Source organism: Trichomonascus vanleenenianus, assembly GCF_965637985.1.
Source record: "Trichomonascus vanleenenianus strain CLIB 3782 genome assembly, contig: TRVA0_006S, whole genome shotgun sequence".
Taxonomy (NCBI): domain Eukaryota; kingdom Fungi; phylum Ascomycota; class Dipodascomycetes; order Dipodascales; family Trichomonascaceae; genus Blastobotrys; species Blastobotrys vanleenenianus.
In genome coordinates, this window is record NW_027481881.1 from 152,376 (window position 1) to 175,054 (window position 22,679).

A 22,679-nucleotide genomic window follows, 5' to 3' on the forward strand; every position below is an offset into this window, starting at 1 on the left:
GGTCTCTATTGCCTGCGCTTCCCTTCTTACAAGCCCGTGCACACTCCCGCTAGAACAACTGATAAAAAAAAAGGGGAGAGCGAATACGTACAGCAGTAGTACTATTCTACCCCATTGTTACTAAGATCTCCATCGGGTTTAAAACACATTACCCTTACAAAACAAAAGCAATTGGATGCACTGGACAGAGACGTTACTAGCGAGCTGGAGAATAAACCAAGCCAGGCGTATATTACGGCATGGAGTTTGCCGGCTCGGCGTATAACACGGTCTGGATGCGCAGAGTGCATTGCTGCATGTCGCGAAACTTGGCCAGCTGTAAGACCTCATCTCATCTCTGCTGCGTATTTTAAAGTAAGGCACCGAAAAGGACCTGCCATACGGTACCACCACTTCTAGTGGAGAGAGAGAGAGAGAGAGATAGAAGAGAGTTGTACGTGGCCAATAGATCTACAGGGATGAAGAGATAAGACGAGAGGGTCACACCACTGAGAAAAAAACTCGCGTAGCATCAGGTCCTCACTACTGTTATTGTTGCAGTTGTTAAAAAAATACGGTGTGGCTAACTCATAGAGCGCAGTTCCCCCATCAGCGTGGAGAATTCTCTCCCGTCTCGCCTCTCTCATTGGATCGTGAGCCGCCGGACCGGGACCTGCCATGGACCAATCGTGTAATGCCCGAAAGATGTATCGAGGCATTCTATCTAGGCTATTTTTTTTTTTTTTTCTGTTTGCTTTTGCAGCTCAGAAAAAAGTATCAGAGTGCTCATCACTGTTGGACACGACCCTAAAAATGCGGGTTTCTTTTTCTGGACGCGTCCCATAAACGTTGCTTTTCTACTGCTCTTCGATCGAATGGGACACGAAAAAGCAAAACCTCAGCCAGAGAGAGAGTGACGTTATGGAAATATCGAGGAAAAGAAAAAAGATAAAGGATATTATAAAACCCCGAATATCCTCCTTTTCTCCTGCCTTCTCTGCTGCGACTCTTTTTGAATTGAATTGCACGGTTATCTGGAGAAATTCTTCGGTCCCTTTCCTTTTTACCCCAACTTCGAAAGGATCCCTTAATCTCTTTTACAGGTTCTTGTAACGTCTTTCCTTTGTGCAAAAGACAAGCCCCAACTTATATTTTTTTCATTCACCTCTCCGGAGAATAGATAATAATGACTACCGAAGAGGAAGTCTACCGAAACGAGCGACAGCTCGATGAGAAGGAGGTGGACGAGGTTGTCTCCAATGGCGATGAGACGCAAGTCGAGGTCCAAGCCAAGGGCCCAGCTCCTACCGAAGAAGAGCTCCTGACCCTGCGTAAGGTGACTGACGACCTGCCATTGTCCATGTGGCTCGTTGCCATTGTCGAGCTCTGCGAGCGATTCACGTATTACGGTATCTCTGGTCCATTCCAGAACTATATGCAGTTGTCGCGAGACGACCCAACCCAGCCGGGTGGTATTGGTCTTGGCCACCAGGCGGCCACTGCGCTCTCGTACTTCTTCCAGTTCTGGTGCTACGTGACTCCAATTGGCGGCGCCATTGTCGCTGATACGTGGACCGGCAAGTACTTGGCCATCTTCATCTTCTCCTGCGTCTATATTTTCGGTAACTTCATTCTGTTTATCACCTCGCTGCCATTCTCGCTCAACTCGGGTACCAAGTCTGGCATTGGCGGTCTCGCTACCGCCATGGTTGTTATTGGTATCGGCACCGGTGGTATCAAGTGTAACGTCGGTCCTATGATTGCTGACCAGTACACCAACACCAAGGCCTTTGTCAAGACGCTCAAGTCGGGCGAGAAGGTCATTGTCGACCCGAACGTGACGATTCAGTCCATTTTCCTCATTTTCTACTTCTGCATCAACTTTGGCTCGCTTTCCAACATTGCCACGACCGAGCTCGAGCAGCGAGTCGACTTCTGGGCCGCCTACCTGCTGCCGTTCTGCTTCTTCTTTGTCGGCATCATTGCGCTCGTGCTCGGCCGAAACCTCTACATCAAGCGACCTCCCCAGGGCTCCGTCCTGCCAAACTGCTTCCGAATCATTGCTATGTCTTGCCGAAACAAGTTTGACCTCGAGTGCTGCAAGCCTTCGGTGCGACGAGCCAATGGCCATTCCGAGGTCCCATGGTCTGACCTGTTCGTCGACGAGGTTGGCCGAGCGCTCATTGGTTGCAAGGTCTTCTTGATTTACCCAATCTACTGGCTCGTCTACGGCCAGATGGTCAACAACTTTGTCTCCCAGGCTGGCACCATGGCCCTGCACGGCATTCCAAACGATATCATGCAGTCTGTCGACTCGATTGCCATTATTATTTTCATTCCTTTCACCAACAAGGTTCTTTACCCGGCCCTGCGACGAATCGGTATCCAGATGAAGCCAATCACCCGAATCACCGTGGGCTTCTTCTGCGCCTCCTTGTCCATGGTCTACGCCTGTCTTCTCCAGTACTTCATTTACCAGAAGGGCGAGTGCGGATGGCAGACTGTCGACGGCTCCCGAGAGTGGGCTTGCAAGTACACCAACAACGTGCACGTTGCCATTCAGACCCCGGCCTACGTGTTCATTGCCTACTCTGAGATCTTTGCCTCTGTCACTGGTTTGGAGTACGCTTACACCAAGGCCCCGGCCAACATGAAGTCCTTCATCATGGCCTTGTTCCTGCTCACCAACGCCGGTGGTTCCGCTCTTGGTATTGCCCTCTCCTCGGTCTCGGTCGATCCAAAGGTACAGTGGCTCTACTGCGGTCTCGCTGTTGCCACCTTCATTGCTGGTATCTTGATTTGGATCTTCTTCCGAAAGTACAACGAGAAGGAGGACGAGCTTAACGTCATTGATGCTGAGTACACTGCTGAGATGAATGAGCAGCTCAAGGACGATATCCAGGCCATTAAGAGCCACAGGAGCCACGCCTAATTATTCTTAAGAAAACCTCCAGTCTATTTTTGATGCCTACGTTTTTGTTTTAACGCCATTGTGTAATATAACTCTATAAAGTTAATGATTATGTTTTGATATGCCAATTTCTTCTTCCTGGTCGCCATTACAGGATGCATTTGCGAAAACTAGCGAAAGGAAAAAATCAATTCATTAGCGTCATTGTATCCGACGAATAGAATTTAGGCCGCGTTGTTCTGTAGCTAAGAAGTTGTCACGATTTTGGGAGTTGTGTAACCAGAATTTTGTTACGACGAAAGTAAGATTTTAACCCTGTCCGGTAACAAAGTTCTAACGAAGGAACGGTTTTGGTAACGAAGTTCTAACGCAGGAACGGTTTTGATAACTTAACCGTTATGCATCACCAAATGCTTTTATGGGCCCCTCGGTGAAGCAGAGCTACGAGAGCTCGAGATGCAACGTCACCACCATCGATTTTTCCTTCAACTTACGTGCAAGACTACAGTAACACTATAAAAAATTCAACGGTTGAATATGTCATATTAGTCATACAATTATTAACAATGCAATGAGAGGTTTATGCAAAAGAGACCGACTTCTTCTTCTTAGCCGGCTCCTGAGGGGCGCTCTTCTTCTTCTTCTTATTCTTGATCTCCTGCTTCTTCTTCTCCAGCGACACCTGCTTCTGCTGCTCCTTCTCCTCGATCTCCTTTCGCTTCAACTCCCTGATCTCCTCCAATTGCCGCGACTTTTCGAGCTTCGATGCAAACTGAGAGTCGACCTGCTGCGTAACCTGCGCAACAATCTGCTTGAGCTTGTCTGACGATGCCGATTCAATGTACTTCTTATCACGCTTCTTGCCCCGCTGCGCCTGCTTGATCCCCTCCGGGTCTATCGATTTGTTCAGTTTCGGCAGTTTCAACTGCGACTCGTCGTAGATCTTAGGTTTTCTCTTGCTTGCCTTGGCCTTCTGAGCCTCTACCGTCTTCTTCTTGTACACTCGGTTCTTTCGCGAGTTAACGACCGGCCGGTCCTTCTGGTTCTTGTAATTGTGCGAAGCACTTGCCAGGAGGTTCCCAGCCTGCTTATCGCTCCTGACTTCCGACTCAACAGTCCTCTGAGCGTTGCCAACCCTCTTCTTCGCCATCTTGTATTGTCTATATTATATTGTATATCGAAGATTATCGGAGGTTTATCAAATTTCAAAATTTTTTTTCCGCGCGGCTGGCGGATCTGCACAGCCGCACCATGCAAGGTCGTCATCGCTCGTCGGCACCGTGGACGACAGAGGACTTGGTGTGCCTGGCGTCGCCAAACGCCTCAACCACGCCTTTCTTGGTGTCTCTATCGACTTGCACGATTGTGAAGGAGGTGTTGTGCGGTACTTTGATGTCCTCGTCCCGCACATCGGGTCCAAACACGAACCCCTGATCCCGGACCAAATGACTGATGAACTTGGACACCACTCCGCCGTGGGACACAATCATAACTGTATCGTACCCCGCAGCCAGGCTATTCTCGACAACAGCATCAAATGCGCGGTTTAGCCGCTTCACAGCGGCTTTTCTCGGCTCGCCATAGTCATGAAACCCGGTCCCTTCTGCCTCGCACTTTGCACGTGCTTCCCGGACTGACATGCCTTCAAGCTCTCCCATGCATCGTTCTCGCAGGTCCTCGGAGTATACGACAGCCAGGTTGGACTGGTTGCTCGCTTCGAGAATGTGCTTGGTTGTCTGTCTACACCGCTTGAGGTCGCTCGACCACACGGCATTCAGCTTGGTATTCTCCTCCATCAGTCTGCCTCCGGCTAGCCGTGCCTCGTGGATGCCTTGGTCATTTAGACTCGTGTCCGTGTGACCCTGTAGGACCTTAAGTTTGTTGAACTCGGTCTGGCCATGTCGGACGATGATTATCTTCAAGGTATCTTTCATATTCGGGTGTTAGTCTATGATAAATGGTATTCGATAATTCGTGTGTACCTGGTAGTACCGGTATTATACGGTATATGTCCTGTGCTGTCGGGTTGGGTCATTCCGGAACACTCATAACCGGATTAACCTAGCGATGATTCATTATGTATCCCCTGTAACATAAGAGCTTTTTCATAAAGGGAGTCAGCGTGCCGAAATAAGTTGAAGGATTTATCTGCTATGTAACATCTAGGTTATGTGATTATTGCATATCCTAGATATGCAAGGATGAGCCACTCGGATAAGCAATTTACCTTGGGTAAGTTCCCGTATGGTACAAGTACCGGTAGGGAGAAATTGTGTAGCGCGTAATCAATATTATCTCATAAAAGGGATGTGATATAATGTCATGAACATTGCTGAACTTCTCTGCCGGTCCCTTCTTTCATTCCTTCTCAAATAGTGTTCTTATAGTAGCAATCTTCGAGTTCCATCAGCGAACTGCTCTCCCTCTGGGGTAAAGAAAGTCGTCGATATCCATGACCTCTTCGATGAGGCCCCATATCTTGCAGCAGTTTGATCTTAACTTCAATCTCCGCCCTAACAGATGCAATCTCGCCCTCCGCTCATCCCGCCTCGGGATCTCAGCTATAACAGAGGGAAGTTGGTACCCTCGTCTAATTCCTCCTCGGGAATTGCTCTTCTACAATCAGATCGTAAAGCTCTTCGGACCTATAAGCCATCGTCGCCTCCTCCGCTGGGAAAAGAAAGGCTATGACATTTTCAATGAATCTCTTATCTTGCAGCAGCTTGAGTATCTTTAATCTCAGCTAAAACAGATGGGATAGGTAGCGTCAATTGCTCACCAAATAACGTATCTCGGAATCATCTCGCGACAATAGCTTCCGTGATACCGTTCTTCCATGCAGCCAGAGCCCACCTAACCGCATGAAGGGAAATTAATGGTCCAATGGTTCAAAGCGACTAGATTACTCATTAGCCGTAGCCAGGCTAAACGGTTGTTCCGAAGCGTCTTCCGGTCCTTCTTTATTCTCGTAACAACGTGTTCATGGACCTTCAGGGTATCCATATGAAGGACAACTTCGCGGCCATGTAATCGCATGTCGAACCATGGCAGCCATTCTCCAAAGATGCCTTCGGTCATCAGGCTCTTCACGCTGCTTCGGTATACCATATCAAGCACTAATCATCATTCCTGCCTTCTCTTTTTTTCTCTCTGGTTAGAAATAATAGGTTGACGCACGGTTCCGCAATATGCATAAGATACACTGTATACCGGTAGATTGATGCGTGATTTGGCAATATGGATGTGGCGCGGTCTGAAAATTCGCCTTATAAAGTTATTGTGGTAAATTTCCAAACTAATTCTATCTGATTTAAACATCCGCCATGGCACACAACTTGTCCAGACGAAATATCTTGAGATAGTCATTAACCCATCAAGCACGTTCCGAATCGGGAGTGGGAAAAATAAGTTATCAGATCGGTCGGACACGGAGATCTCAGACCCACTTCCTTCCCTCCAGCTGTAATCAATCTCCTCAACCCGTTCGTTAATCAGATCCATTGAAAATTAAAGATGGCCGAACAGCGGATTATGAGCCATATGAACAAGGACCACGTCCTCAGTCTGTATGACTACCTTGGCCATTATGGCAAAGTTGATTTGAGGACAATTGACGCAGGTGTCCCCGTTCAAATGACTGGTTTGGCTCTAGACCACCTTACTCTGAGCTACGCTGTCAAAAACGAGAAAAAAGAAACCGATATCAAGCTTGATCCTCCGATGACTACTCTTAGCGAGAGCAGAAACAGGCTTGTCGACATGGCCAAAGACGCCGCCAAGGCTAGGGGCTATTCCGCTTACCAGCTGACAGCAGTTACCTACCCGAAGTGCAATAACCTTAGTGAGATCGTGGTCCTCCCGCTGCTTGCTTTGTTGTTTGTCGCGTATCTTGTGCCAAACCCTCTCATTTTTGAGTATCTCCCTCCTCCTTTGGCTGGTAATGTGATTGTGCAGCGTCTCCTAGCTCAGAAGCAGGCTATTCTTATGGCCACGCTCATGATTCACTCGGTGGAGCTCTGGCTCCTCATGAGGCCAATTCTGCAGAAATATAGAGCTCAGCCGTTTGTTAGCATCAAGTGGATGATTATGGCGCTCTTGGAAGGCTACCCAGCAGTTCTCAGAGCTCGAAAGGAAACTTTCAAGCTCGAACACTAGCTTCTTCTTCCCCTGCTCCCCTTACTCCGGTTACTGCCTTTAGAGTACCATCAGTGACTTTCTGCATCCCAAGTTCGTAAGCCGTGACTACATTATTAGCAATTGTAAAATTGGTGTATCGAAGTTAGTATTGTGTGCAGTAGTCGCTTACAAGCTGAAAGCATTATTTACAAATAAATAGGTTCGTCAATGTCGTCTATCCAGTTATCCCAGGCAATTTTATAGCCTTTTTCAACATGGTAAACCCATGCTTTGGTGTCGAAAAATTCACCAGTCTCACGCTGTTCAAACAGCATCTTGCGCATGTTGAGTAGAATGCCATTAGCGTTCTTCGCCAACTCAACAGCCCGGTCTTTGTATTCCTGGTCCGAGTTAACCACAAGCAGGTTCGCCATCTCGCGTCCCTCGTCAGTGTCCGGGAATGCAGCATGAATGATTGAAGCTGCTATTCTGGAGCAAAGCTTGAAGCCATGTCGAGGATATGTTATAATTGGCGTGCAAGACCAAATGACATCGGATGCAGTGGTATGCCCATTGCACTCCGGCGTGTCAAGAAACAAATCACAGACACGCGACCGGAAAATGTGCAGTTCTTTCCCGGCTACGGGAGTGAGTATGACTCGCGAAGCAATCTCGTCTCCGCCCCATAGTTGCGCGTATTTTTTAATATTGACGGCCCCTGTTTCAGGGAATTGGAGGATCCATAGATATGCATTGGGTTGGCGCTTCATGATGTCAATCCAAATCTTGAGAGTAGCAGGTAGAATCTTGTACATTTGGTTGAAGTTTCCCATCAAAAATGCGCCAGGAGGGAGATCTGGGAACAATCTGGTACGTAAATGGTGCCGCAGCTCCAGCTCTGTTTCCCACGTATGGTCTTTGCATCGCAGCACTTCATCAACGAAAGTCCCCAGACCGCTACGGCGGGTATGCGAGTCCTTAGAAGACCGCATCAATTTAGAATCCATAGAACTCTGCCGATGGTCACAGCAGAAAAAGGACCGGGGCATGTAAATAATTTGCTCCACATACGTTTCGGTATTTCCCCCCACTGCCACCCGATCGGCAAGGATATAGTCGTTCCACTTGCTTGCCAGTGGGCTCGGGTAGCCCATGACGGATATCTGAACGGGAGCCAACCGTGCCGCAAAGAGCTCGTTCCTAGCACCTCGCGTATATCCATTGAAATTGACCAGAATATGGCATCCGTCGCGACTAATTTGCTCTGCAATTTGCTGCGTGGATAGGGAGCTGACATCTCGGAACTTGTAGCTCTCCCGCTGGATCTTGGAGCGGTACTCGCTTCCGTCGTCCTGAGACATAGAATAACAAATGGGCAGGACCTTCCTCCTATCGTGGAATCCAAAAATGCTCTGCATAAGATGGGCCAGCGGGTGGTTGACAAAATCGCTGGAGACGTACCCCACAACCAATGCCGGAGTTGGTGGTGGCGGAGGCGGGTATACGGTCTTGGGCATCCAAGACGACGTCAAGGTTGCCATTGACACGCGGTAAGCCGCGCATTCGCTCATTTCTCTCATCTGCGTTGAATCTACAGGCAGAGTAAATGCCTGAAAAGGGAACAGCGTCGTTGCTGGAGGCACAGGGAGAGCCGATGGTATTTTTGGACGCTCATACTCTTCAGAGTCTTGAATTTCAAAGCTTTTGTTATGGAGCCGGTCAAGATACCACCTCCTCTGGCAAGCTCTCATGGCTTTCTCGATAAGCCCCACAACGCGCTTGCCTTCATTTGGCTGGTTGTGCCACTTTGAAAGCTGTGTTATACACTCAGATACAGCTACCCCCATTGCTTTTGCGCATTGCTTTGCAATTTTGTCCCCTTCTCGGTCTATAAGGCCAACTCCCCACTGTCTCGAGGTTTCGAGTTGCTCTTCCAACAGTCGCAAAGATCGCGCAAGCCAGCCGTCGACATGGCCATGTACTAGCCGCCCACTGTCATCTACGCTAAACTCTTCGCTCCCATATCCGCCACGGCCATTCCAATCACAGAGGTGCGATTGGCTCACCGCTAGGCCGCAGAGAGCCTCTGCAAAGTCTGGGCTCGCTTCAACAGCTCGGCGATAGTACTGAACAGCAAGCTCAATGTGGCGCATGTCTTTTAAAGTAGAGGCCATGTTGGTAAGGGCCATACTGAAATTGGGGTTGCAATTGACAGCTTTTTCGTAGACTCTGATGGCCAACTGGAGAGACCCTTGTTCGCGGTATAGCGATCCCAGATTTGTGTATAGATGAGGGTGTCGCGAGTCAAGCGAGATGCCGTAAGTATAGTATTCTATAGCGAGGCGCCGGCTTCTGCTACTCTCAGACTCTGGAGGCAAATTGGGGTCTGTTTGTTTGGACGTAGTTGTGTCAGCGATATGGCTGTATGCAGCAAGCAGAATGCCAATATTATTCGCCGTGCTCGGAGAGGGGTTGAACGAATGAGAAAGGAGGTATAGCGAGAGAACATTCAGGTGAGGCGGCAGTGCTCCGTCGATGTAAATCACCTTTCCTGGAGCACCCGAGCGCATACCGTCCTGAATGATCTTTGCTAGGTTGAGGAGGACGTTACTGATAAGGGCCATCACAGAGCTCAGAACAGACTTGGTGGACAATTTCTGCACCGACGCCTTCTGCTCTTGTCGCTGGTGGTGATTGGACGGCGGGTAATTGGTAGTTTGGTAGTCGAGCGAAACAGAGCCCGGAAAGAGCATTGAGGCCGAGAAGACGTAGGACTTGCAATTAAGAGCCTCTTTGGGACCAACAAGCATATCTTTCCCCGTGGGGCTTGTTCTGCGGATCCCATTTTCAACAAACCTGATAAATTGACTCAATTGCCCGCCCTCACTGCTGACGGCGATATTAGGCGAGTCACCAACCCCGAGATACGCCTCGTTGCCTCCTTGAATAATATCGTCGACAGTCGTGTGGCTATGAAATCCGGTCGCCCAGAGCACAATACTGGTGAATATCCGGGCTGCTTGGCCAAGATTGCCCACACTCGACTGGAGATTACCCAGGGTATGTCCGAGAGACAGGAATCGAAACCAATGGTCGGTCCCCGGCTGGGAATAGTCTGCGATGGAGGTCATTACTCTTATCACATGAACAATTGCGTCTTTATGTCTATTCTGCGCGCAAAGGAGCGTAATCAGCTGCTCAATTGCGTCTGTATAGAGCGGCTTCCGCATAATAACCTCGGACCAATAATATTCAACTTCCGCCTTACGGCCGAGGGTTCGACAAATAATTGCCATATTTGACATTGCCTGGATGTGGCCCGGGTACAGGCTCAGCAATTGCTTGTTAAGCAGGTACGCCCGGGGGACATCGCCAGTGATCTAAAAGCGTGTGTTAGTCTGTCGTCGCAAGAGAATGGGTATATGTGCGTAGATTGCAACTTACATGGGAGATGCATGAAGCGACAAGATACCCGTCTAAAACAGCCTCTCGGGCCCGCGTCTGCGGGAGCGTGTAGACGCGGTTGGTAATCTCCAAGAGCAGTGCGTCATTGATGGGGATATGTGTCGACAGCTGCTCAGGCAGCGTGGGGTAGAGTTTCTTGAGTATTGCATGAGACCAAACTTCAAGCAGATTGAGAACCGTGGGCAGGTGTGTCGTGCAGTGTGGGGAAGTTCTATTAGCCAGATAGGACCGAGCAATTGTCGCCATAGCGGACAACGAGTCCAGCTGAGTTGTATAATAATGGTAAAACCGGTGGATCGCCTCCGCCTCGACTCCGCCGTCGACCCGCACTGGAGTCGTGTTCTGATACCAGTAGTGGTGGGGTTGGGGATGCGGCTGGGGCTGGTGCTGGTGCCGGTACTGCTGTGGGACGGCAATATACGAAGAGTGGCTCGAGTGAGGTAGATACGCTTCCATCTGGTTTTCTGCATTTGTCATATGAATGTTTGAATCGACAACGGCTGATTTTGGCGTACCTCGAAGGTTCCTCAACCTCTTAGCCGCCGAGGGTGAATAGATATTGGCTTCCTCTTCCTCGGCCCTGAGAGAAAGGCTGGATCTCTTGCGAGCTACTTCAAGAGAAGATCTCATAGCTCAGCGAATAGATTATTACCATATAAGTTGTCGTAAGTGATATCTGTTGAATGAAAATGACAGTGGAAGAGACCCGCCAAGAATGGATGTCTATATGCGGCGGCGCATTTAACCGCGACAAAAGTGCGTCGGTACACTGATCCTTTATATATTCACTCGCAACCGAGCCTAAAAGCTTGTAGGCTGCTTGTCTGTGTCGCTTCCACTAGTATGGAATCGGGAGCGAAGGGTCAGAAGGAAGAAAAAAAATTAGACGATAATCAATTTGGCCGCAATATGCACTTTGGATGCGTCTCCCTCTCCTGTCCACCTCGAAATGTATGATGAGATCAGTATGTCTCGCCTTGCAGCCGCGGGCAACCCTTAATCACCCCGACTTAAACAACTTCTGCCGTCATTTCACGTCTATCATGGAATTCTTTGGGATACTCAATGCCTTTCATAGTTTAGGTCCGCATCTCGATTGGCACCAGCGGACAACTTTTCCAAAGCAGTGGCAGAGATAAAGATGAATGTGGTGTACGGAGTTTCCGAAATATTATTATGCGTATCGTGAGGCGTTTAATAATTGCTCTCATATGTACCGATATACAGTATTTGCTGTAATTACATCACTCTCGTATAAAGATAGCAGTACATACATGTTCGAAATCAGTACATATCACCGTAGATACCAATTGTTGCAATGACGAATGCCAGAGTAGTGACAACCTTTGGACCGTACCGTATGAATGCGCAAGATCTGCTAGTATGTACTTCGGCCTCTGAGGTGGGAGACGTGTCGTCGCCTGGCGTAGGCGTGTCCTGCTTCTCCCCCGATCCAATGTCCTCGTAAACAGAGCTGTCTAGCTGACTGCGCTCGGGGGATCCTGGCGTTGGCGGGGTCACCGGCTCGTCCTGAAGCTTAGCAGAGCTGCCCAACTGGAAGCTAGACCAAACCGCCGAAATTGGCACGCCTAGCAATGCGTACACTAAATACGGATGCCTGTTTCGTGGGCCGCCAAACAGGAAAGCCGCAGACAGGGATGTCACCGACACGATTCCAAGAATCTTGGGGAGCCTGGCCTGGGTGCGCTGTGGCAAATCATCCACCGAAAGTGTGTACCCGGACAGCAGTCCCAGAGATACCGTGCCAATGATCTTAGAAGAAGTGATAAAGGTCCCCATATTGCAACAGATATCAACTATATGGATATACCAAGAATTCAACAAAAAGACAACCCTCAGTTGTGATTCCTCGCCTTTGATAAGAGTGTGTTTCTTTGTGGACGCCCCAATGCCCCAATCCTCTACATATTATTATTTTTTGGTGTTGTCGAGGTTGGGAGTTTAAGTTCGCGTGCGCCAGCGGCTAAGCTGTACTCATTTTCACTACTGTACTACTTCTCCGTCACTGCCCTGCTACCCCGGGCGGTTGAATCCGGGAGAGGAGAGGGGCTGAACTGTCTGTGTTTGAAGTGACTCAAGTCTGATTGCTGCTCTACGGCAGTCCAGCCTTGCCGCCGTTTTGTATACTAATTCCGGTAGTGTAGCATTTAATCAGTGGAGTTGGGTTTCTTCTCCAGCAAATTTTGGATGTTGGTAAAAGGGGGCGACTGGTGGAGGTCGATGAATAGAACCACTTCCCGGAATTGTGGGGACGTATATGCATAATATATGCAAAAGACCAATACAGGGCAAGCTATATACTCAATTCTACTGCACAAACTATGTGCTATGTTAGGCACAGTGTTATCCATCTACCTGCGCATTCTGTATTGTACACAAACCTTTGCTGGTGTACTGTACTACGAACGGTATTGTGTGTAGCCTATAGTACATGTTAGGATTTTAGCCGGAATGTCAAAACAAAAAAAAATTTACGGCGGGATTAACTGATTCTCAACAATAAATCTTGGCCCTGATATGGTGATGATTTGCTCTCTGATCCTCCTTTGAACACACCCCTCCCCAATGCCAATGCTGGGCGATTGATTGAGTGAGTGAGGTGATACGAGCGGCGGTTTGATCTTCGTGAGCGCGCGCCCCCTCCCCTCCCTTTCTTGTTATGGTCTCAACCGATCACATACTTACGTGCCAAATAGCTGACCACTTCCCAATTCCGTAACTGTCTACATAGTTATGGCTTTGGGTTACGTGCTACGTAATTGACACTGAAGTGGTTGTTGGGACAGCAACGATCGATAGTACCTGGTACTATAGCGTGATGCACCGTGGCCTTTCGGGATCCGGTCCATATCATCATGATAAGCGGATATCGACATTGAAGAGGCTATAGAATGCACTGTACAAATTTGCTATCATCATTACGAATACAAAACGTATCTTATCTTGCACAGCATTCATATTACCGTATACTAGATAGTTCTTCAGGCCAGATATACAAGGTTGAAGCCACTACCAGTCAAACCGAGGGCTCTACCCCTTTACTGCACCCCGAATTCTAAAAGTGGTCAATATTATTTTTCTTGTTGCTACGGTAGTGTATTTTGTTATTGAAATTTCAGCCTCGTGACACGGTTAAAAATATTGCCTATCACGCCATCGAGGAATTTGGATCTCATCGTTTACCAGTACTATATCATATAGCACACGGCATCATCACGAAGGGACAATATGACGATTGAATTATACAACCAGCGGCTATATCACGTTTTGTCACACAGATACATGCGCTAGTGGTCGTCTCCGTTAAACCTTATCAGCTGCTGTATAACGTCTTCATTAAAAGCCTAGCCTACGTAATTAACTCAAGATTACATGGGCCCGCCGCCGGAGGTTGGGGTACATACTGCTTGCGCGGGCAGGGGCGTGCTTTGACGTGCTTTTTTGAGACGCGCGCGCCTTGGACCGATACAGATTCTTTGCCTAATTAGGCAAAGTGGTCATCCCCCTTTTTTCTTTTTTCAGGCGGAGGGTTGGGGCTCCTGTCTTTCCCGATGTTTTTTCTGAGGTCTTCGCCCCTCTTCTACGGGTCGGCACCCGCACAAACCGGCGTCTAAGATAAGTGTGTTGTATATATTCCCCAAGGTATCCTTTCCCATCTCCCCCCTATTTTTCTTTACTTTGGTTTCCTCGAGTCTGCCCCAGATTTTGTCTTCCCATTAATCTCCAAAAGGATTTTTTTGCCTTTTCATCCCGCGCTATTTCATTTAGCAAGCGAACCTCCCGTTCTCTGCCATAAAATCCCTTCGGCACATAGTTTGTGTGTGGCATCTCCCGTCCGCTTAGTTCCCTTTAACGGAATAAGGATTTTGCGTGCGTAAAGAGTTCATACTCTTTTTTTGCATCAAAGCTTCTTTGTGAGAGCAAACTCTAAACTTGGCTGGTTTGTTGAAAACCAAATAAAGTGCTCTCGTCTGAAGACTTTTTGAACGGTGGAGTGTGAGGAATAGAGGGTTGGATAAAAAAAAAAAGGGACTGCACTGTACTGTGTGTGGAGTGTGTGTGTCTGAGAACCATCAATATCTGGATATCGCGCGTTGAGTTGTGTGGTGAGTGAGTCAGTACTCCTGTAAATATCGAAAGACTCATCCCATTTTACCCCAGATATTTTTGCCGCACCATAATCCGCCACATCCGAAAAAAACAGTCATCGGTCACAAAATTTGAGAGGATTTCAACTGTTGGAGGAAACGACCAGGACTCAGTCATCATTGACAATATATCCTTCAGTCGCTTAGTCGCTGTCGCATTCGACCTTCCACGTTTCAACGACACTTTGCAATAGAGGTACTCGACCATCACCCACCCGTCGAGCAGCGACATTTCTTTCAACCGATACACGTTTTATTTATTTCACGACACTCCCTTTACGCCTATTTTTTTTTTGTTTGATCTATATTTATTTGCATTAACGACGGCAACAACGACGAAATGACTCGAGGTCAACAACATCCTGGATTGCCAGCCCGTTACCAGTTCGTCACGGACTTGAATAAGGGCTCCTATGGCGTGGTGTCTCTGTTCCGAGACTCTGAAGCTCCCGTCGATGACAACCTTGTTGCGATTAAGTCGATTTTCAAGTCGAACCCGCAGCACCTCCATCTCCATGAGGAAGCTCGGCAGGAGATTAGAGTCCACAAGCTGTTGGGCAACTCTCACCCCCATATTGTCAAGCTCCTCGACCACTACGAGACGCCAGAGTGCACCTACCTTGTTATGGAGTATTACCCGAATGGCGATTTGTATGAAGCCATCCGTGGAGAGAGAGGCCCAAGCCACATTGAGTCGATTCGACAGTTTATGCTCCAGCTTATCGATGCTGTGGAGTTCTGCCACTCCAAGGGTATTTACCACCGCGACATCAAGCCGGAGAACATTCTAATTGGCACCAACCATATGGTGAAGCTGGCTGACTTTGGTCTCGCCACTACTAGCCGTATCTGCAATGAGTTTGGTGTTGGAAGCGAGCGATATATGGCCCCGGAGCTGTTTGATGAGACGTATGCCATGGAGTACAATGCTGAGAAGTCTGACATTTGGTCTATCGGTATCTGTCTATTGAACATTTTGTTCTGCAGAAATCCTTTCACCGTTGCCTGCGAGAAGGATAAGCTGTTTATGGACTTTGCCTCTAACCGAGAGGCTCTGTTCGACATTTTCCCAACCCTGTCTTCTGACACATTTGCTGTGTTGCGACATGCCCTTACCATTGATCCCGACAATCGATCTTTGGCTAAGATGCGTGACGAGCTGCTTAATGTTCAGATTTGGACTATTGATGACGACGACTACTACGACGACGAGCAGCTTGAGCCTGTGCCAATCCCCCAGATTGCTGTATCTGATGAGGTTGTTGGCCAGGAACCGTTTGCTGGCGGCGATGTTGCCCAGGGTGATGATGATACAATCACCACTGGTATGGCTACCGCAGTGGACGAGTTCATCACCACTACCACTAACCGACAACCTCTTCGAACCCCTTCCATTGCTGTTGAGGCTGCTGCGTTTAGTTACTCCAAGCCGTGGATTCGAACTATGCAGTTTACACCTCCTAGCAAGCCTTTGATGATGATGGGTGGCTCGCGGCCAAAACGACCATCCCATCTCTCTTCGCGACTAGACTCCATTAGTAGCGAAGATGAAGAAGAGCACCAAGACGACGGCGCTGGATCTGGTTCCCAATCTGGCGACTATGACGACGATGTGTTTGTCATGGACCTCAATAGTCCATTATCTAAGATGTCCATTAGAAACTCGTCGGACTCATCTTCGTTGAACTCTGTTCCTTCCCTTGTCCAAAGCATTGCATCGACTTCCACCACTGCTACCACCAACACCACCGCTCAGCAGCAGTCCAAGTTGTCTGCGTCACTGCCAACGTGGAAAGGACCAGTCCCACCGCGACGGCAGCCGACGACTACGAACCCTGGTTCCGCTGCTGCGGGCGGCCCCACCAAGAATATGCCCATCCCAGGATCGTCTGCCCCTAACTCGAATCGTGACTTTTTGAAGTTCACCACTTCTTGGTCCGATCTAGCGTTTGAGGACGACGATGACGACGACCTCAGTCTTCACAGTGATGACTTTTACGAGTTCATCAAGTCGGAATTCCCAATGACTCTGCCTGGCGCACTCTCGAAAGGAGTAAAGGCTGGTGGATGGAGCTGATCACTCTTTTTTATTGTATGTATTTAACGAACTGATGAAATTACGACCCAAAAGCTGTTTATTACGCGTAGTTCTTGTGTGCTGTTTGTCCTTTTTTGATGTAGCGAGCCTTTTTTAGTAGCATTCAAGTGCGAAGTGGAGCTCAAGATCCCGGAAGGCCCCACTTAGTCGCTAATGCCGGACTATGCCAATGCTGTATGTAGTATATTAATGCGTGTGCTGGGTATAATCTATGCTAATTACAGGGATAGGGGAATCGTCTAATGCAGCGTATATCTGCGGTGGTGGAGGCGACTTAAAGTGGAGAGCTATGCTATCAATAGGGGTTCGGGCAAGGGTTTGCACAATGCTTTCGGTGTAATGTAGGTGATTATCGACGGGGCAGTTAAACGCCTCAACTGACTTCAACTGGGGCCACTTAGAGCTGAGATAGCGCGGCAGCTCGGTGTAGACAATAGCAGAAATGTCGCAGTTGTGATCACACTGCATATCAATGGTCAGATCCGTTAGTTGAGGGAACTCGAACTTTAGGAACTTCAGGGACAGGGCCCGGATATAGAGATGTTTGAGATTGGGGCCGGCAATGCAAATGTCCGAAAACGATGAAACTTTCAACGTTTCAAGCGAGTCCGGCAGCTCGATAAGCCGGACTTTGGAGTACTCGATGTTGGGGACAGTCAGGGTCTTTAGCCCCGGCAGGAGGTTGCATGCTGTCTGTAGGGTTTCGTTCACAAAGGAGGCATGGCTTACCACGAGCTTGGTGATTTTGCTATTAAAGGGGAGGTGTCTAAGGAGTCCCAGCTGGTTGTAGTTACAAGCAAATTCGATTTCGGCAAGGTTCACCAGGGCTGGCAGCAGTTTGCGCAACGAGCGGAGTTTGACGATATGCAGGGCGTCGTACAGCTTGAGCTTTAGTCGGTAACTTGGGAACAGTGCATCCACCAAATGCCAAAACTGGCTAACGTCTGGAATATCTTCGGGCGGAAGCTCGTCGATATAAAGGCTGACGTCGGCAAGGCCTCGGAACCCGGGAAGCACCTCGCTGATAAGAGCCGCAAGGTATTCGCTGTCAACAGTATGGCCCTGGAAAGATACGGTTAACCGTCGGACTCTATCAAACGGAACGACAGTGTACTTGTAGTTGCTTAAAGTGATATATTCGCAGTATTGTGGATATCTGCCTGTGTTGCGAGGGATAATGGGATCACTCGTCACGATGATCTGAGTGTGGTTAAAGAGAAGATCCTGGCATAGATCATGAAACTGTCGACAAGCTAGCCTTATCTCCCTCAAATCACTCTTATTCAACTGCTTGAACACGGCTAATAACAGCTCCGGAGGCAACATTTTTATATTTTTTTTAAATATCTTTTTTAATCTTCGAGGTATGATGGATAGTTCGACAGGTACAGGTAATCCTGCAGTAACCTCATAGTGTGGTACTTCACATCACGCATTGTGAGACATGCAGCTCAGCCGCATAGAGCCGCATGACGAGTTCAACCTGCCTACCGAGCTTAATTTCACGCGAAAACAAGCTTTTTGAGCGGCATATAGCCGCGTCCTTATAAGTTGAAAAGAAACTTTACCGTCAGTAGTTAAGCTGCTGGGTGAATTATTTAGCCTTTATCCTCCCGGCTAATTATTGGCAGCTGTTAATACTGTACCGGGTTTTGCCAGCCTGTGTCTATCTCCTTAGACAAACATTAAGTATGATATAACAATAATGGTGTGCTAGGCATTAAGTGTTTAGAATAATCTGATAAAATCAGGCCATGAATCGTTAATTGTCGAGCCATGCTATAAGGAACAAGCCAAGCCACAGTACCTCGTGTAGCTACATGCTATTGGTAGACATACAATATATGAACTTTTGACATCCTCTTTTGAAAGGGGGGTTTGGGGGACTAGCCCCCCAAACCCCCCCTTAGCTCCGCTCCGCGGAGATCTCCTTGACTGTGATGGGTGGGTTTGCGTTTCGATATTAGGTGCCAACGTCAGGTTAGAAAGTAACTGAAGGTTGGCGGATTTACCGACATTTTGTAGTCTAATATCAGCTGATGTTACATTAAATAGATTAAAAAAACTATACCCGTATTCTCTTCTCATATTACTCGGGTATAGTGAATTTTCGCTTCTCGCATGTGATGTTATCGTAGAATCGTTTGAGGTTCCACCCGGAAACCACGTCCTTATTCTGTCGCTTTGCCTCCCCGTGGTCATACTTGAATTCGAGCTTTTCGTGAGACTTCTTTCCTAGCTTCATCGTATCACTCACGTAGCACTTGGAGTGCTCGCCAACAAACCGATACGACAGACAATGCTCGTCTTTTTCACAGAGCGCCTGGCACTCGTCGACAGTCTTAATGCCCTCTCTCTCGTTAAGAGCATTATTGTCCCAGTCCTTCACTCGGCCATGGCTTATATATGGCTCGTAGAAATCCATAAACAACCTACCGTAGGTCATCTGGGCCCGTCGTTCATAGGTTCCCAGACCAACCCTCTCATACTCCCACAGCACTTCTATATCATGGACACTGGCATGGTGGAACGTGATGAGTGGAGTACACCAATTGTCCGGGGTCACATCGACATCCCATATGGTGTTGCCCTGGAACGGCTTATTAGCTAGCCCCTGGCCGAATTTATTGCCAGCAGGGATGTACTCAGCACCAGCCGAGACGAAGAGAGTTTCGTTAGTTTCGTCCCGAAGCATGTTTCCGAAAATGGCGTCGCCGCAGCAAGTCTCGGATGTCTTTTTCTCATACTTTGCAAGGAACTCCTTGCGCTTAGCTTCGTCGTGAACGTATTTGCCAATGGTCTCGTCTAGCGCCTTTCGAGACACGAGGATGCCCGAGCCACCGTGGGCAAACGAGTTTGGGCCGAGCAGGACTGGCGACCCGAAGTATGCCGCCTTGTCCTTGCCGGAGAAAGGCACGTCCTTGTCAAGCCAGCGCTCCATGGTGTCTGCCATGACGTATGTATCAGCGTCCATCATGAAGAACCACTCGACCTCTTCGGGGGCGGTGAGATAGGCGTGGACCATGACTGGGATGTTCTTGTACTTATCCATGGTCCAACCTTCGTTGAGCGTGGTCTCCGAGTAGTCATACCCGGAGCGCTGGTCATGAAGCACCTCTTTTTGCAGCCGGTACATTTCCAGGTCCTTTGCCGTCTTCTTGAACTCTTCAGTCATGTTTGCAAACACATCGATGACGGGGTGCCCCGCGATGGACCCCGGAGAGTCGCTGTACAGCTCAAAGTGCTTGACTTTTGTCAGCGTAGTGAAGATGTGGATTGGCAGCTTGCTCCACAGCTCTGAGCCGCCGGTCTTGATAAGGAAGAAGACCTTTGGCACTCCACCGGTTGGGCCATAATCCGCCATTATTGGCTGGTGAAGGTAATCATTTTTGGAGCTGTAGTGGTTGTACTCTGGCACTTTAATTCGGGGTGCCCCTACTGAGCCTTCTTCTCTATTATGGTCATTGTGGTAGCCCGGTGGTTTCCCCTCAGGCGAGTCCTCTTGCACATATTTCCTCTCAGAGTCGCGCCAGGTCTCTAATGACTCGTAGATTAGGTTGGCGTCCGCAACGGGGACTCGCGAAGCAAATGCGGCTTCGCCAAGAGCTCCGTGCAGCGGAGGATGCCTCATGGCGTGGTGATGGTACATCCGCTCTCCGGACCTTGACACTGCAAATCCTCCACGATCATGATGGAAGACGTACAGGCTATAGGCGAAGACGAATGCGATTGTTACGTACAAGAGCGCAAAGAACGTTGACCTAGGATACCCCAGTCCGCCTGCCATTGTGAAAATTTTGGATAGCTAGCATGTCAAAAAAAATCATTCGGTTCCATTTCTCGACTATATATACTCTAGCAAGACTACATGCACAACGGTCTGAAACTCCTGCCCCTTTTCGAATTGGTCCAACCGGGCGGGACTGGCCAGTAGTGTGTTCCTTCCCGCAACATGTGTAGTACGTCTCCCACGTGCACTGCTGTCAACAGAAGCTGCTACATTTCCCTTGCAACCGTAAGAGCCGCACGGCCGTGCCTAGCAGGGCTACTAAGACCGTCGGGAAATGTGCTTGCAGAAGCAGGCCACAGAGCCCCAAAATTAGTAGGACCAGGATAGGGCGGTTGCTTCTCTTTGAGATCCAGAGGAGGGGTAAGCCGGCAAGGCCTCCCGGTCTCAAATGAAACGGGTGGAAAAGCCGCGAATCACAGTGGTACCCTTGAATGAATCAGACCCATGCGTCAGGGCAGCATTGCACAGCCATTTAAATGCATGATGAACATATATGTATTGAGCAAACAACAGCATGGGATTCGCAACGGTCCACGATCCACACTGACGACTACGTACATACTGTACTGTAGTACTACAGGGTAGTAATAAAAACGGCTGCACAGCCCAGTTTTCAATCCCTTCAACGAAGTTACTAGCATGTAGAGCCAAGCGGCTTTGCGTTGTTTTTCCCCTACCCCCCAAGCCAAGGGAAAGCCTTTTTTTTGTCTAAAATTCCCCGCTCTATACAGGTTCGGCACAATCGACGGGCCTAGAAATATATTCTAGATCGTTTAGGGTAAGAACGGTGACTTCGGTGCATTGGTGATTAAATTGGAATTCCAAAATGCCGGTTAGAACAGGGTATTCATGGGGCAACAATTGAAGCATGCGTGATAGCTGCGAGGTGCCTCTGGACGAGAAGCTGGACGGATACGAATTGACCGAGCTCGAATCGGCCGAATTGCAGGTTCTCCACCGGATGAAAAAGTTCGGTGGAGCGTCCTTGACGCTATTTTCAGCCGTAAACCGGTAGGAGAGCCGCGAGGACAAAATGGCAACCTGGCTACCGCCGGGCGGGAGAAGCACTGTCGAGGCAAACAACTGGAGCACTTTAATTGCGCTTGTTGCCGTGACGCGTCCGTGGAACGAAGGGATGTTCGGGTGCGTTTCCGGTAGGATCCTCAGCGTAATGTCGTCAGATATGATTTCTCTTGGGAACTGGCTGTGCAGAATGTCCGGCATGGTCAGCTTGATTTTGTCAATGACGTCCCCGAGGTTGGCTAACCGCGTTTGGTTTTGCATTCTCTGGGTCCCCGACCTGCCGGAGTGCACCAGCATGTCATTGCTACTACTCAAGTACCTCCTTCCTTGGAGCAGCGTGCTGCAGATTGCCTTGTGAGTGGAGCGATTACAACATATCATTGTCACATATATCTCGAAACGGCTTATCGGAGCTTTGTTATCGCCGCTCACTTTATGGTGATATTTTTGGCCGCGCGCGCAACCCCTGGGAATGCCCACCTTCTCCCTGCCTGTTTGCATTGTGATCTCCTATAAATAATTTCATTCCTAACGGAATGCAGTAGGTGCCTACGGCAAATGCTGGGTCTGTGCCCTATTTTTAAAATACATACGGCGTTCCATTTTTAAATATTGCATTCAAGTGGCTAAAGTGGCTGGAGTGTCATGTCACTCGTAATTGAATATGCAATTCATCGGTATACCCTAGTCCTCGTTGACCCTTGCTCCGTAATTGACGATTCGTCTCGTGTTTTTGACGAAATTGTCTTGAATAGATTATCAGGTAACCGTTACGATTATTTAATACAATACCGGGCCCTTTTTCATTGAACTCTCGTATTCTGCAATTGAGGGCAATTCGTAATATTGCGTTACCATTGCAAGAGATTCTACCAATGCCCAGGAATACGGTTACTCCCTGTAGATAATACTCCAAACCATCCGTTGTTGCCAGTAGCTTAAAAAATACTTCTTGAAGTTAGCTTAAATCTAGATTTAACTGGGGCACCCAATCGATGCGCGCGATCGAGGGAGTCTGATTGTTTAAAAGGATCTACCGGTGTAACGGTATGCCATCAATACGGTATTCTGTAAACAAATGATCATCCGTTTTCAGCGGTAGTAGCGCGTGAAAAAATACTTGTTGAA

The 22,679-nt window shown here is 48.6% G+C and overlaps 10 protein-coding genes across 10 annotated transcripts; 3 read left to right on the forward strand and 7 right to left on the reverse strand.

The window, feature by feature from the left end:
- Nucleotides 1-1,165: 1,165 nt before the first annotated feature.
- PTR2 (peptide transporter Ptr2p) lies at nucleotides 1,166-2,911 on the forward strand (the record flags this gene model as incomplete). Its single annotated transcript, XM_076683051.1, has 1 exon — nucleotides 1,166-2,911. One exon carries the CDS (start codon nucleotides 1,166-1,168, stop codon nucleotides 2,909-2,911), a length of 1,746 nt encoding a protein of 581 aa, XP_076542659.1.
- A 559-nt stretch (nucleotides 2,912-3,470) lies between these two features.
- LOC1 (60S ribosomal subunit assembly/export protein Loc1p) lies at nucleotides 3,471-4,040 on the reverse strand (the record flags this gene model as incomplete). The annotated part of the gene is made up of 1 exon (XM_076683052.1): nucleotides 3,471-4,040. One exon carries the CDS (start codon nucleotides 4,038-4,040, stop codon nucleotides 3,471-3,473), a length of 570 nt encoding a protein of 189 aa, XP_076542660.1.
- A 112-nt stretch (nucleotides 4,041-4,152) lies between these two features.
- TRVA0_006S01552 (phosphoglycerate mutase) lies at nucleotides 4,153-4,824 on the reverse strand (the record flags this gene model as incomplete). The annotated part of the gene is made up of 1 exon (XM_076683053.1): nucleotides 4,153-4,824. The coding sequence occupies one exon, from the start codon at nucleotides 4,822-4,824 to the stop codon at nucleotides 4,153-4,155; it is 672 nt and encodes a 223-aa protein (XP_076542661.1).
- Nucleotides 4,825-6,421: 1,597 nt separating this feature from the next.
- TRVA0_006S01574 (DUF2470 domain-containing protein) lies at nucleotides 6,422-7,045 on the forward strand (the record flags this gene model as incomplete). Its single annotated transcript, XM_076683054.1, has 1 exon — nucleotides 6,422-7,045. One exon carries the CDS (start codon nucleotides 6,422-6,424, stop codon nucleotides 7,043-7,045), a length of 624 nt encoding a protein of 207 aa, XP_076542662.1.
- Nucleotides 7,046-7,212: 167 nt separating this feature from the next.
- Nucleotides 7,213-10,948, reverse strand: TRVA0_006S01596 (uncharacterized protein; the record flags this gene model as incomplete). The annotated part of the gene is made up of 2 exons (XM_076683055.1): nucleotides 7,213-10,386; nucleotides 10,451-10,948. 2 exons carry the CDS (start codon nucleotides 10,946-10,948, stop codon nucleotides 7,213-7,215), a joined length of 3,672 nt encoding a protein of 1,223 aa, XP_076542663.1.
- Nucleotides 10,949-11,755: 807 nt separating this feature from the next.
- ATG33 (Atg33p) lies at nucleotides 11,756-12,271 on the reverse strand (the record flags this gene model as incomplete). The annotated part of the gene is made up of 1 exon (XM_076683056.1): nucleotides 11,756-12,271. The coding sequence occupies one exon, from the start codon at nucleotides 12,269-12,271 to the stop codon at nucleotides 11,756-11,758; it is 516 nt and encodes a 171-aa protein (XP_076542664.1).
- Nucleotides 12,272-14,980: 2,709 nt separating this feature from the next.
- TRVA0_006S01640 (uncharacterized protein) lies at nucleotides 14,981-16,717 on the forward strand (the record flags this gene model as incomplete). The annotated part of the gene is made up of 1 exon (XM_076683057.1): nucleotides 14,981-16,717. The coding sequence occupies one exon, from the start codon at nucleotides 14,981-14,983 to the stop codon at nucleotides 16,715-16,717; it is 1,737 nt and encodes a 578-aa protein (XP_076542665.1).
- A 207-nt stretch (nucleotides 16,718-16,924) lies between these two features.
- Nucleotides 16,925-18,064, reverse strand: TRVA0_006S01662 (F-box protein; the record flags this gene model as incomplete). Its single annotated transcript, XM_076683058.1, has 1 exon — nucleotides 16,925-18,064. One exon carries the CDS (start codon nucleotides 18,062-18,064, stop codon nucleotides 16,925-16,927), a length of 1,140 nt encoding a protein of 379 aa, XP_076542666.1.
- Nucleotides 18,065-18,827: 763 nt separating this feature from the next.
- Nucleotides 18,828-20,369, reverse strand: TRVA0_006S01684 (uncharacterized protein; the record flags this gene model as incomplete). The annotated part of the gene is made up of 1 exon (XM_076683059.1): nucleotides 18,828-20,369. One exon carries the CDS (start codon nucleotides 20,367-20,369, stop codon nucleotides 18,828-18,830), a length of 1,542 nt encoding a protein of 513 aa, XP_076542667.1.
- An 882-nt stretch (nucleotides 20,370-21,251) lies between these two features.
- Nucleotides 21,252-22,052, reverse strand: MCO32 (Mco32p; the record flags this gene model as incomplete). Its single annotated transcript, XM_076683060.1, has 1 exon — nucleotides 21,252-22,052. The coding sequence occupies one exon, from the start codon at nucleotides 22,050-22,052 to the stop codon at nucleotides 21,252-21,254; it is 801 nt and encodes a 266-aa protein (XP_076542668.1).
- Nucleotides 22,053-22,679: the final 627 nt, after the last annotated feature.